This window comes from Carassius auratus, chromosome 41 (genome assembly GCF_003368295.1).
Source record: "Carassius auratus strain Wakin chromosome 41, ASM336829v1, whole genome shotgun sequence".
In the NCBI taxonomy this organism is placed as follows: domain Eukaryota; kingdom Metazoa; phylum Chordata; class Actinopteri; order Cypriniformes; family Cyprinidae; genus Carassius; species Carassius auratus.
In genome coordinates this window covers 1,012,847-1,027,911 of record NC_039283.1, presented here as the reverse complement: position 1 = coordinate 1,027,911, position 15,065 = coordinate 1,012,847, and the positions used below count along the sequence as shown (strand labels likewise).

Below are 15,065 nucleotides of genomic sequence, written 5' to 3'. Positions count from 1 at the left end.
CACAGGAGAAACGGAAAGGGCTATGAAAAAGTGAGCGAAATCAGCACATTAAATCAACACAGTCTTTCTTTGTTTTTATTTCCTACACAATGTACAGGTATACAATTCCCTGCCTAAAATGTCTAGTTTTTTATTATTATTTTTCTTTGTTTTCGTAGAAATTGGGCATGTGTTGAGCCTCGTCTTATTTCCCTGTGATATCAGTTCTTGTCTTAACAGTTTTAATAGATTCTCTTAGCGGGAGCCACAATTTCTTTCCATTTTTTGCCTGAGCGAGGGCAGTTTAGACGTTGTGTATGTTTTCAACAAGCTTATCTTTTCTCTTTTATACTTCTATTGTTTCAGCATCAAACTTCTTTTTTTTTTTACTTGTAAAACGGACCAGCTTTTACGATCATGTGAATAACCTTCCTTGTGAATGTTGCTTTGTATAATAAATTAAATGTTCCCGTTCCACAATCTGTATATTTTTACAAAAAAATTAAGACCCTGTAATTGATATTTTTCTTTATTTTTATTTAATTTTTTTGTGAATATCACAATCCTACATACCTGTATAATTTCTAGTGTAGTGTATGTGTGCGTGGACACTTATAAAAATTTAATTATTGATAAATAGTTTTTAGTAAAATTTTCAAAATGCTATACTTATTACTCTTTTACTATTGTACAAAATATATTTTTTATAGTACTAAATGGTTTGAAAAAAATTTAAGACAAATAATTTGCACCATAGTAGTGTTTAGAAATTTTCTAAATATTATTTATTTTATTTTTGTACGTTTATAAATAATTCAAAATTGTTGTGAGGCACTAAAATGGTTTCACCACACTTTCTCCAGCCGAGGCCCAGAGGCTCATTTTCCTGCGTTTGTATTGTGCTGTGATTACCTGTGGAACAGGTAAATCTGTTCAGGATCGTGGGGTGGCGCCGTTATGTGCAAGTATCTACGTTTCCTTCCGCAACAGAAAGAAGGAAAAACTCCAGTAGACTACCTGCCTACACTTGCCGATGCATGGACAACACCCGTACAACCATTATTTAAACGTTTCATGAGTATTCTCGATACATGCAACTCTATATCCAGGCTCGTTTACGCTTTTGGATACAATTAAGAAATCGTTTAGGAGTTTATAGGTGGAATATCAAATGGACGACTAGATAAATCCTGGAGTTTCACCTGAAACTTGCAAGATTTCCTCGAAGAGTCCACGCAGGACTGAAAGTTATCAAGGGTGTGATACAGGAAGTGCTTTTAATCCATCATGGTAAGTGCTTTTAAAACCTGAAATAACCTATTAAAATTACATTTTAAGTTGAGTTAAAAAATTAAGAGTTGCAACTGACGGTAAATCCTGCTTTCAACGCTTTCTATAGACCAATCTAACATAGAAGTTGAGTTTGCACTGTCGACTAAACAAATGAATGTATCAAAATAATTATTAGAATTTTAGACATTGTTTATCTGTCTAGCAAAGTAAATCACACATTAGTATTGTTCTTAAAAAACAGCAATAACTTCTAAAAAAAAAAACATTGTAGATATTTAGGTGGACGGTGTTTTGCTTGTCAAACACTCCCATCAAACTCAAATTCATGAGAGGATAATGGAAATGTGTCCGATTTATTTTCAGTGAAAGAACATAACAGTAATTTGAATTCAGAGTCGTTTTTCACTTCTATGTATGATCTGGGAGGGAGCCCAAGTTTTCCTCAGAAATATTGTTATAAGGACTTATGCAAGGAGTAAATACTCTTATTATATTAATCAAAGATTTAATTGGCCATACTTGATTCTTAATCACCCGACTAACCATTTGCATTGTTTATGGCTTGAGGGTGAGAAATATGGCTCACATTTCTTTGTTTTGTTGTACACCTGCACTGAAATGCTTGTAAAGCTGTGCAACTTTAAGGTATAACTACATGAGTAGTTTTGTTCCTGTCATAGTCCAGTCCTGACAAAGTGTCAGAGGTTTTAACGCTTCACAAATCTAATGAAAGTGCTCATAAAGTATTTTATAAATGTCATTCCCTCCTCTGTGCGCAGTTGCTGGCTCTTTTCGTTTCGTTAATGCGTATATTCTTACACTTATTAACCCTTTAATCAGCTTGTTACTTATTAATTCTGCTGAACACTAGCCCTCTTGTCTAACACAGTGCTGCCAACTGTATAAAGCATAAATATCTTTATTTAACCCAAATAGTGTGTCAGCACAGGTGAACATAGAGATATGTTTAAATAAATCATTTTTCTCTCTCATAAAGGGAAGCAAAGAGAAATATCACTGGCAGACCCAGAATGTGAAGGTCAGTGGTGTGGATGACATGGTCCTCCTCCCCAAGATCAGTGAAGATGCCATCACAGATAACCTCAAGAAACGATACATGGATGACTTCATTTTCGTATCCTTATGTCTGTAATGAACAATAAGTGTTCAGTTATTTGGTCTGGCATACTTAAATATACACTATGGTATAAATGTTCGGGGTCGGTAAATCTTTTTTTAAAGGAATGAATGCTTTTTTTCCAGAAATGATGCATTAAAGTGATCAAAAGAAACCGTAAAGACATAGTGTTACGAGAGATATGTATTTCAAATATATTTAGTTTTTACTTTTTAAGAATATTTTGTTTCCACAGAAACATTAAGCCGCACCACTTTCAACTTCGATAATAATTTGAAGTGTTTCTTGATAAACTAATCATCATAATAGAAGGATTTTGAAGGATCGTGAGAAACTGAAGACTGCCGTCATAGGAATAAAACACATTTAAAAATATGTATTCAAAACGAAAGCAGTTACATTGTACAATATATTTCACCATATTACTGTTTTGGTTTTATTTTTTTTATATTATACAATTTTATAAAATTTTTATATTTTATATTTATACAATTTTGAGCATAAGAGATTATATCATATTACATATAGTTGGGATGCGCTGATTTGAATTGCACCAGAAAGAGAACTTTTTTAAATATAGTCAAAAAGAAAAACATTTATTTTGAATCTACTATTACAGTCAAACATGTGTGCCAATATCAGATTTAGATAATGGTGCCCCTTTTACCTGCTCTCCAAATGTCATTAACATGTTTAAGAGCAAAAAAAAATCTCTTTTTGTCCACCTACCAGCATTTGTTTTTGCCATAACCACATCTCTTCAGACATACATTGGTGCCGTGCTGATCTCAGTGAACCCTTTTAAACAGCTGCCGTATTTCACAGACCGTGAGATTGAACTGTATCAGGGAGCTGTAAGTACAATATACATTTCCTGTTAGAGTCCAGTACATAATGCTTTACTGTGCAATGCCCTAAATACATGGATACTAATAAATGGAGTTAAAGTTCAGATGAGTAATCATTCCAACAGGATAAGTCATTTAAGTCATGGACAGATGGAGCAGAGCAAGTCCGGTCTTGCTGATGTGCTTCCAAAGACTGCCTACGGATCTGTATTTGTTAACATCTTCCCCTGGATGGCCGAATCATAGAAAGTGCATATGCAAATCAAGATGCGATTTCATGCAAATGTGACGTTTAATTTTCCAGGACAGTTGTATTAGACCCCGCGGTGTGTGTGTATTCTGTCTTTCACAGGCGCAGTATGAGAACCCCCCCCACATCTACGCTCTGGCCGACAATATGTACCGCAACATGATGATTGACTCAGAGAACCAGTGTGTCATTATCAGGTCAGGGATCAAGGATCTGGCGCCCGCACACTGAGACACCTTTAAAGTATTTGTACCGCATCAAAGCTTTGCATTATATGTGATCTGAATGTGTTTGTATTATAGCGGAGAGAGTGGAGCGGGGAAGACCGTGGCAGCCAAGTACATTATGAGCTACATCTCCAAAGTCTCAGGAGGTGGAACTAAAGTTCAGGTGAGGTTATCATCTGCTAGATCAGGGTTTCCTAAACGGGGGTTTGCAAATGCCTGGGGGTTCATGAAGGAGGGTTTGATAAAAAAGCCAGTAATTAATTTAAATATATTAATTGATTAATAATTAAATATAATAAAATAAATAAATAGAATATTATATAATAAAATATAACAACGTAATAAAAATGTATAAAGAATAAATGTAATAATAAATAAAAATGTAATATAAAATAAAAACAATCAAATTAATTACTAAAAAAAGATGCAAAATTTTATTTGTTGGTCTGTTTGGATGTTATGTGACTATTAAGCAAACATCGGAAAACCGCGAACATGCAAATTTGTTGCTGAAATATTCACTTAAAATTTTAGGGGGTTCTTCAAGTAAATATTTTAGGTCAGACAGGTTTGGGAATACTTTGTTGGAAGGCCTTGCTTAATGAGAGCCCGATTGAGCTCAACTCAAAATTCATGTGGATTCATGGGTGTGGTTGTGTCTTTTGTTAATATTGCCCATATTCTGTTCTCATTGTTTGTGAGATGTGGTGCCTTTGAAATCACCTAGACAAATATCTGACGATGATCTCTTTGTTCCTCTGTGACACTGAACAATTCATTGCCATCAGTAACTAAAGACATTTAATGATTTAAACGTTTATATATATATATATATATATATATATATATATATATATATATATATATATATATATATAGTTTAACAAAATAAAGTGTTTAGTGTAAGTTTACCGTACATTTCTTACTGGACATACTTGAATCGTCTGTGATGTACTGTTGTTTCCTCTTTCCTCTTTTAGCATGTCAAAGACATCATTCTCCAGTCTAACCCCCTACTGGAGGCTTTTGGGAATGCAAAGACTGTCCGCAACAACAACTCCAGTCGCTTTGTAAGTCTTGCTGCAATGATTTGCCTTAAAAGAAAAGTATTTTAGAAATCCTTTTATTATTATTTTATGTCTAATAATTGTATCCCATTATTTAGAGTCAGAAATAATGATTGTACACACATTATTTTTTAATGAAATTTGTAACTTACAGATATATCTTGTAACTGATAAGATAATATTGAAATTTTAATTATTAGTGAAATTTTTATTATTAGTATTATTAAAAGGAACGTAAGTCTGTCTGCTGTTTAATCTCTAGAATCGGTGTGCTATCCAGTTCTAAGAATGTCATCTGGAGCATGCTGGTTCTTAGCATGTTATGGCTTGTTGGATTTGATTGTAGGAGTGCAGTTTGTGTGTGTGTGTTTGTGTGTGTGTAGGCTGTGAAGTTGTAGTTCATTAGGCTTTCTTTTCTGCAGCAGTATGCCAAAACATGCACATGCGATAATGTCAGTGCACAAGCTTTTAAGTTCCCTGCATACCGTAATATGTTTATTTCATACCTCAGGGAAAATACTTTGAAATTCAGTTCAGCCGAGGGGGAGAACCTGATGGTGGAAAGATCTCCAACTTCCTTTTGGAAAAATCCAGAGTAGTGTCTCAGAACCATGGGGAAAGGAGTTTCCATATATATTACCAGGTAAAGCTGTAAACTCATGGAAACAGGGTGCGATGTGTTGTGTAAGCTGGCAAATAGTTGTGTGTCATGTTACGGCAGTGGGATTTAATCCAGTTAAGACCAATTGTGGATTGCATTGTGTCATATTAGTAGTTTGCTAAATCAGGTCAGTATGGAGGATTATTGAATTAGGATAAAAGTCCTGTATGTTGTTGATACCACTGTTTTTCTGTATCAGCTCTTGCAAGGAGCCACCAAGGAGCAGAGAGAGAATTTAGGCGTCACAACCCCTGATTACTACTTGTACTTAAACCAGTCCGACACCTACACCGTGGAGGATGTTAATGACAAAAAGGAGTTTAAAGACACAATGGTGGGTGTGAAGCATTGAACCCCCTAATAGAAACCTTATGGCTGTGTTCCTGCCATTCAGTATAAACACTCTCATAATGAAAATAAAATTATAAATATTGCATTTTTAGGCTGCCATGTCTGTGGTCGGCCTGTCTTTGGAAGCACAGGACACCGTGCTGCAGATTGTGGCAGGTATCCTCCATCTCGGCAACATCGCTTTTAGAGAGGAGGGCAACTATGCTGTGGTGGAGAGTGAAGACTGTGAGTTTATGCTTACATTTTTATTAATTTACCAGTGTGTAGATCCGATTCAGAACAAGCCATTCTTTTGAGGAGCTTGTGTATGGATATTTATCTGAGCTACATATTCACTTTCTCACTCTGCTGCAGTCCTGGCATTCCCGTCATACCTGTTGGGAATCAATCAGGACGGTCTAAAGAGCAAACTAACCAGTCGCATCATGGACAGCAAGTGGGGTGGCAAAACTGAGACTATCTCTGTCACCTTGAACACGGAGCAGGCCTCCTTCACCCGGGACGCCCTGTCCAAAGCCCTGTATTCTAGACTCTTTGACTACTTGGTTGATGTGAGTCAATTAGAATTTTTACAATTTGAATTGTCTAAAAATATGTTTTTGTGTCCCTATGGTGTATTGCAGCATTCAAAAGCTTTGGGTCAGTATGTTCTATTTTTCAAGGAAGCGTTAAATTGACAATAAAGCCATTTCTAATGTTACAAAAGACTTCTATTCTAAATAAATCCTGTTATTTTGAACTTCCTATTACTCAAAGAATCCTGACAAAAAAAATAAAATTATCAAAGTTTCTACAAAAATATTAAGCAACACATCAATGTTTTCCACTTTGATAATAATAAAAAATGTAATGCACAAATAATATTATCAGTGGCCATTTTCATTGTGACCAGTTAGCATATTAGAATAATATCAGTTTTATATCACAGGAGTAAATTACATTTTACAATACAGAACTAACTAAAGATATTTCACTATATTTCCTGTATTTCGATTAAATAAATGCAGCCTTGGTGAGTGGTAGGGGTGCTCCGATCACGATCGGCCGATCGTTAATGCGCATCTCGTCAGTAAAGCCGGTTTTCTAATCAGCGGTTAATTCCATCAGGTGCGTGATTTCACATAGAGCAGCTGTTACTACACAGAGCCGTTGTTAACTGAGAAGATGCGCCAAAAAACGCTGAAAATGAAGTGGATTTGCGCATCTTCTCTATTAACACCGGCTCTGTGTAGTAACAGCTGCTCTATGTGAAAATCACGCACCTGATGGAATTCACCGCTGATTAAATAACCGGCTTTACTAACGAGATGCGCATAACGATCTGCCGATCGTGATCGGAGCACCCCTAGTGAGTGTAAAATCTTCTTACTGACCCTAAACTTTTATACGTTAGTATATGTCTCAAAAATCAAAAGAAAAGTCAATTGAATTAGTTTGTGCTTGTATTTGAAGGCCATAAACAAGGCAATGCAGAAAGACCGCGAAGAGTTAAACATCGGCGTTCTGGACATCTATGGTTTTGAAATCTTTCAGGTGAGTTAATTTATATTTTTCTACATGCATCTCTTCTTTGTGCTCATCATATAAATTTTATAAGTAACCACATGCCTTTACCTCTCTAGAAAAATGGATTTGAGCAATTCTGCATTAACTTTGTGAATGAAAAACTGCAGCAGATTTTTATTGAGCTCACACTAAAAGCAGAGCAGGTGGGAATAATGAATCATTTATGAGAAAGAACTGAGAATAATTTTTAATAAACATATACACAAACAGACGTCTCTAGGGAAGGGTTTGCTGACGTTATCTATCTCATTTGCAGGAAGAGTATGTACAGGAAGGAATCAAATGGACCCCTATTGAGTACTTTAACAACAAAGTTGTTTGTGATTTAATCGAGTCCAAAGTGGTGAGTTTACACTTTGTAGACATTCTGCATCAAAAAGGTTGTCAAATGCATGACGACACCGTTTCTAATCTAATGGCATCTAATTGGCACCTTAATTACCCAGAATCCTCCTGGCATCATGAGCATCCTGGATGATGTGTGCGCCACCATGCATGCAAAAGGAGAGGGTGCAGACCAGACTCTGCTGCAAAAACTCCAGTCGCAAATTGGCACTCATGAGCACTTCAACAGCTGGAACAAAGGTTTCATAGTGCACCACTATGCAGGCAAGGTAAGAGACACTTAAAATATATATAAAATAAACAATAAATGATAAAAAAAATCACATTTTATAAAATGCACCTGGATGGTTGGCAGTAGTGTGGGTGCAACACTGACTCCTACTGTTGAAGAACTGTGTTTTCCTTCCACTACTCACTGTTTGGTTTGAATTTTCACATTTTTTGTAATGACTTTTTGGGGGGATATTTTACAAAATGGACTTAAATATAATTTTAAACAGAGCTAAAAATCAGATCTGCCATAATACCTGATAAACAAACTTTGTAAATGAGGGTGTATTAATTCTTCTTTAAGAGTTCAGTGTGCCCAGCGTTGGCAACATGAGTATTATACTTAAATTAATCCTCTGAATTTAGTTGCCCTGAATGTTTTAGTCTGCTTCCAGCAAACAGAGTCTCTCTGATATTGATTAACTTCTTAGTGAGAGTAATAAGAGCCCTTATTTCCAGGTGTCATATGATGTGAGCGGCTTCTGTGAGAGAAACAGGGATGTGCTGTTCAATGACATCATCGAGCTCATGCAGAGCAGCGAGTTGTAAGTGGTTATTTGGCTATTTTTACTGCTGTTTTAGCCGAAGGTTTTTAAAAGCCCCTTAATGCACTCATGCACCGATCCACAACATCTGCAGTTCAGCTGTAACTCCTTAATGAAATAATAAATCACATAAATAAATCATAAAATCAATATGGTGTAGCATTTTTTCGGAGGATGGTAAATAGTTTTCTTCTTGTGAGATATTCTGTGGTGTATTACTTCACTACAGGCAGCTGTATGATTATGCCTTCCATGTGCTGGTAAAGAATAAATGGTTTTAGGGCTTCAGAGATGTTTGAAATGATTGATCTCTTATTTTCTGGTCATATCCACAGTGCCTTCATCAAAGATTTGTTCCCAGAGAACCTGGAGGCTGAGAAGAGGGGCCGTCCCACCACTGCAGGTTCAAAGATTAAGGTAAAATAACTGATTTACAGAACAGAGAAATGCACACTTAACCAGAAATATTCCTACAATTTGATTTAAACAATGTATCATGTTTCAGTTCCTAACAAAGTTACTGCCCAACCTGCATTTAGTGCCTGGCGAGTGTGGTGGATGCTGTGTGAAGTTACAGTGAATGTAATGTTATGCTTTTAGATTTGTGTTATGCTATTGTTAATTTTTCTGTCTTTTTCTCCCTTCCCCTCTTACAGAAACAGGCAAATAATCTGGTCCAGACATTAATGAAATGCACCCCTCACTATATTCGATGCATCAAGCCCAACGAGACCAAAAAGCCTCGCGACTGGGAGGAAAGCCGCGTCAAACACCAAGTCGAATATCTGGGACTGCGGGAGAACATCCGTGTTCGTAGGGCCGGCTACGCCTTCCGACGTGTCTTCAAGAAATTCCTGCAAAGGTACAATCGCCACTTCCCAATGCCTGTCAAGATACCAAACACTATATATGGACTTTCTGATAACTTGATTTGCTAAATTGCAGAATACTTATAAAATGTGACATAATATAAGTAACTTTTCTTTTATATTTGCTCAGATATGCCATCTTGACCAGAGAAACATGGCCTCAGTGGCGTGGAGATGAGAAACAGGGTGTCCTGCACCTTTTAAAATCTGTCAATATGGACTCAGACCAGTACCAGCTGGGCAAGACCAAGATCTTCATCAAGGCCCCAGAATCTGTATGTACTTTTTTTTTTTACTTGAAGGTAGTGCTGTGAACCGATATATTACAGTTGTGATTTAATGTGATGTTGTTGGTTTTTTTAAATCAAATTACCTATTTTGGGACCTATTTGTCTTCCTTTTTTGCAGCTGTAACTCATTTTCTTAGAGATGGGACAGTTTATTTTAGTCATAGACAAATTAAATTGCTTTTTTTCGTTTGGCTATTTGACTTCAATGTTGGATGACTAAATAACCATGTAAAATTTGTATACCAGACAATTGAGAACATAGTGGATAGAATAAGTGTAGTGCATCAGTCGTTACACACCTTATGTTCAGGCTGTTGTCTTGTGAACTAAGTGGCTTTGGCCATTTTGTGATAGCATTTTGTTGATATTCTGAAATATTTTGTTGATATGCAATAGTGATGCGTATGAAAAATAGGTATGATTATGTCAATCTTTAGTTGTTCCTGCTGGAGGAGATGAGGGAAAGAAAATACAACGGATATGCTCGGGTAATCCAGCAAGCCTGGCGCAAACACATTGCTGTGCGCAAGTATGTCCGAATGCGAGAGGAAGGTAAGACTTCATTCAGATTGCTCTCTTTTATACATGCAGGAAAAATAATTTAAAAACACTTTTTTTGGTTTATACTGCTAAAATTGTGTCTGGATCCCCTTTTTTTTTAAATTCTGTAATGACTTCAGCCTCTGACGTTCTGCTGAACAAGAAGGAGAGACGAAAGAACAGTCTGAACCGCAATTTCATGGGAGACTATATTGGCATGGACAACCATCCAGAGATTCGGCAGTTCGTGGGTCGTAGGGAGAGGGTTGATTTTGCTGACGTGGTGGTCAAATATGACCGCAGATTTAAGGTGGGAAACTTATAGCTCACTTCCTGAGCAACTGTTTAGTAGTATTTTTGTGCTAGTTTACTGAACCAGCAGACGTTTCATTCTGCACATGTAGTTCATCTGACATATTTCATATGGCCACACACTCACATGCTGTTTCTACACCCACAGACTGTCAAGCGTGACCTCATTCTCACCCCTAAGTTCCTCTATTTGATTGGACGTGAGAAGGTGAAGCAGGGTCCTGAGAAAGGCCAGATTCGGGAGGTCTTGAAGAGAAAGATCGAGGTGGAAAAGATCCAATCTGTCTCTCTTAGGTACTCCTACTGTACATTAAAGCTTCAAATTAATTAATAAATCATACATTTAAATAAGAATTAAAATAAAGGGTTTTCTAACCAATAAGTTATTAAAGGGATAGTTAAGCCAAAAATGAAAATTGTATCATCATTTGTTCACCCTCAAGTTGTTCCAAACTTGTATGAATTTCTTTCTTCTGCTGAACACAAAAGAAAATATTTTGTAGAATGTTCCATAATACTTTTTTCCCATACTGTCATTTGTAACAATATCTTTTTTTATGTTCTCAAGAGAAGAAAGAAACTCATACAGGTTTGGAACAACTTGCGGGCGAGTGAATGATGCCTTCAAGCAGGTTTTCATAATTTTCTAAATTGAATGTAGATGGTGGGCTGATCAGTTATTGTACCTCTCTTTCCTCAGCACACTACAGGACGACCTCTTCATAGTGCACGAGGATCAGTATGACAGTGTGCTGCAGTCTGTCTTTAAAACAGAGTTCCTCAGTCTTCTGTACAAGCGTTACGAGGAAAAAACGCGGAAAAAGCTGCCTCTTAAGTTTAACAACCTGTGAGCAATGTTTCCCTCACCGAGAAATTTACCATGTGCTGTATTATTTAGAAAAAAAAGTATGATTTGTTGGTCTTGTCATTTCAACATTTTTCTCTATCAGACTTGAATTTAAGGTGAAGAAAGGAGGATGGGGTCCATTTTCATCTGCTGGCTCTCGACAGATCCAGTTTCAGATGGGTCAGGGTGATGAAGCAGTTGTGAAGCCCAGCAGCAAGGCCCTGACTGTCAGTATTGGACCCGGTCTGCCTAAGAACGCAAGTGAGTCCATTGAAATTGAGAGTTTTAGTAAAAATATTTGAAATGCTTAGAATACGGTGTTTTATTCATATAGAAAACTCTTATAGATTGTGTGTCTGTTTACAGTTGAATTTGTAAAACTTTTGTAATACCTTTATGGGCTATATAATCACTATTTAGTGGTCTTGACACCCCTTCTGAATAATTTTTTTTAGATTACGGAGACACATAAGTTCAAAAGATTGGGCTGGTGAGATCTTATGCTCACCAAGGCTGCATGTATTTGATCAAAAACCAAAATATTGTGATATATTAATAAGGGCTGTCAAACGCTTAATTGTAAGTAATCTCATCCAAAATAAATACATATAAAAAATTTATACACATATGTGTGTGTATTTGTAAATACATGATAAATATACACACACACATATTATGTAAACATAAACTTTTATTTTGGACGCGATTCATTGTTTGACAGCCCTAATATTAATACCATTTAAAATAACAGTTTTTTTTCAAACATATTCTGAAATGGAATTTATTCCTGTGATGAAATGCTGAATTTTCAGCAGAAATCTTTCTGAGATGCTCATTTGGAAGAAATGTACTTATTATTATATAATACATTGAAACATTCATATTATTATCAGTGTTGAAAACAGTTGTGCTGCTTAATGTTTTTCTGAAAATATATATATTTTTTTCAGGATATAAAGCTCAAAAGTGGAAGTAAAAAGAGCAGTTTATTGTTACAAAAAATGTCTATTTAAAAATGCTGTTATTTTGATCATTGTAATGCATCATTGATTATTTAAAATAATTTATTAAGTGTCAAACATTTGAATGATAATGTATGCGTTGGGTGTGTGTATTTTATCTATCTATATATATATTTAATAAGTCACAATTATAATTTCTGTAGGACCCACTCGCCGTGACAACCGAAAAAGCAGGTACATGGGGAACCAAAATCGCAATGTAGGCCAGTCTTCACGTGGTAAGACCACAATTTTACATATTTCACCAAAGTTGCCACTAAACTGTTCTAGAGATAGTTTTAAAATGTTCATATGGCCTGTGATTTCAGAACCTCCTAAGTCTGATAGTCGAGGAAGAGGAACCCAAGGGCAGCCCGCCGTTAGGAAATCTCTGCTCCGTCAGCAGTCCAGTATGGATCAGCCTACCCTTCCCAGACTCCAGGGATCTCGCCGCAGTCAACAAGAGAACCAGATCTACACTGATATGGGCTTCATGAACGTTCCTGATCAGGGCGTGGCAGGGTAAGATGATGGATTATATGACAGAATCCCAGATAAATGCAATTAAATGTATTCTATCCTCCAAGCCATACTGACCGAAGAATTACAATCTAAAAACCTGTTTGACTGAAACTAGATCACAGATCAGTATGTTAATAACTGTAAAATTTTTAAGGTTCCTAATATAGTTTTGGAAGCCTCCTACATTAGGGTTACCATCATGAAAGGTCAAAAAATGCTTTTGTTTATCAAAATATTAGTTTAATATCACCTAATTTTCCAACGATTCTCACACGATTTTTTTTTAAGCAGTTCTAAGATTCAGTCTCTGTAAACCCCTCCTTTCCATGAGCCTACTCTGCTCTGATTGGTCAGATGACTCTGTTGTGATTGGTCTACCGCAAGCCCATTGCCATAGTTCCGTATTTTGGACACTCGATAGAAATACAAACATCTGTTATTTATCATAATAACAGGTAGCGATTCAGTGGAGCCAGCTGCTCCAAATAAACTGGATACAGAGCCATTTTTCAAGAGCAAGAAATTTGTGAATTAGAGAATTAGTCGTCAGTAAAATTACAGGAACACAAAAAAAGATTTGGGTTGTACTACTTTGGTACGGTGAAAAACAAATGAATTTTAACCACTGATTCTTTGCAGCCTTATCTTTTGGAAGTGAAAATAAAATGAATTTACTCGACAGTGTCTTCTCGACGAGATGTTAACCACACAAAGCTACGGTGTTTGAGGGCGGGTTAAATTGTTCACGGACGACCAATTTAGAACATAGGCGTGCATTATGCAAATGTGTTCCCCCCGTGATCTGTAGCCATCCCGGAAGTAGGATTTGAATTACTGATGACTCGTTTAGAGTGGATTCCTTCTTTTGGGAGACAATAACTTAATTTATCATGCACTTTCAGCTTTACAACAGATCATATACATTCACATGAAGCCACATTACAGACTGCATGAAAGGCAATATTTGAAATGGCAAAATTATTCTGTCATTCAGGTTATAGTATTTTGTTTTCGATGTCATAAATAATGTATATAAGGAATAAATACTCTATCATTATTAATTTTATTAGAGATACTAAAACAAAACAAAAAAGTAAAATTTTGTATAATTTAAGTTAATTTATAGAAACAGAATAGATAATGATAGAAATTGAGTTTCAGTTTTTACCAGCAATGTTAGTTTGTATCTTAATTTCAAATATTATTTCAGTTTATTTCAGTCTTTCAAAGAAAATATTCTGTGTTTTCTTTCAGAATGCACCGCAGACGTTCGAAAGAGTACAAGCCTCTTCCAGGTTCAGGGGGACCCAAACCCAAACCCAGACCCAGACCCCGCATCCCACAGTGCAGAGCAATCTACGCTTATGATGCTCAGGACACAGATGAGCTCAGCTTTCAAACAGATGAAATCATAGAAATCATATGTGAAGGTAATCTATTTTTATAATATTAAAAGTGAACTTTATACAGATTATATTGGGTAAGCGAATACTGCATTAACCAGGGTTGTGCTGTCTGCCCAGATCCCTCAGGTTGGTGGCAAGGCCGTCTTCGAGGAAAGGAAGGCATGTTTCCTGGCAACTATGTTGAGAAGATCTAAACCGGCATGCTATTTGACAAAATGTGATTCATAACAGAAATTCAGTCAAGAAGAACAAAGCATCAGCATTATGTCAGAGACACTAAGCGCCGAATCATATCCCCAAGTGCATTGATGTTTACTACACAACGTGCCACCATGACAAAAGTGTGCTAATATTCAGTAGGATCCTACATTAAACCACCTACATAAATCAGATGAAATTTTAGGATGTTTTTAATAGAAAGTAATGTTAGACGTAAATGTAAAAGAAAAACTATAATGCTCACCATGTTACCCAGTGTAAAACACTAGTTGTTTAAAAATGTGTTTTTGGAAAATAGAATGGAGACGTCAGTATTTTAATGTACTGTACTTTACTAAAGTTGTATTTTAAAGATAATTTTCTACTTTTTTGCTGATATTGTACAATTGTATAAAATCAGAGAAGCTGTTTTCAGTTACTCAGACAAAAAAAAATAAAACGAAATGGAACCATTTGTGGTTAATTTTTCAATTATAAAATAATGTTTTGAAGGACTGTTAATTCATCTGACAAGCACAA

General features: G+C 36.0%; 1 protein-coding gene across 1 annotated transcript; it reads left to right on the top strand.

The window, feature by feature from the left end:
* Window positions 1-825: 825 nt before the first annotated feature.
* On the top strand, window positions 826-15,011 carry LOC113059760 (unconventional myosin-Ie-like). Its single transcript, XM_026228332.1, has 27 exons — window positions 826-1,269; window positions 2,270-2,407; window positions 3,175-3,264; window positions 3,611-3,705; window positions 3,811-3,898; window positions 4,716-4,805; window positions 5,314-5,445; window positions 5,663-5,797; window positions 5,907-6,039; window positions 6,169-6,365; window positions 7,267-7,347; window positions 7,437-7,523; window positions 7,637-7,723; window positions 7,827-7,994; window positions 8,455-8,540; window positions 8,876-8,957; window positions 9,197-9,402; window positions 9,540-9,684; window positions 10,137-10,251; window positions 10,380-10,549; window positions 10,700-10,845; window positions 11,252-11,398; window positions 11,502-11,659; window positions 12,564-12,638; window positions 12,729-12,921; window positions 14,176-14,351; window positions 14,445-15,011. The coding sequence occupies exons 1-27, from the start codon at window positions 1,267-1,269 to the stop codon at window positions 14,519-14,521; spliced, it is 3,300 nt and encodes a 1,099-aa protein (XP_026084117.1). The 5' UTR covers window positions 826-1,266; the 3' UTR covers window positions 14,522-15,011.
* The last annotated feature ends 54 nt before the right edge of the window (window positions 15,012-15,065 follow it).

Bases quoted from the DNA above. Each gene is read 5' to 3' on its own strand.
- LOC113059760 (XM_026228332.1), top strand. The intron at 3,899-4,715 runs GTGAGGTTATCA...TTCCTCTTTTAG, and splicing joins GAGGTGGAACTAAAGTTCAG to CATGTCAAAGACATCATTCT. The intron at 12,922-14,175 runs GTAAGATGATGG...GTTTTCTTTCAG, and splicing joins CCTGATCAGGGCGTGGCAGG to AATGCACCGCAGACGTTCGA.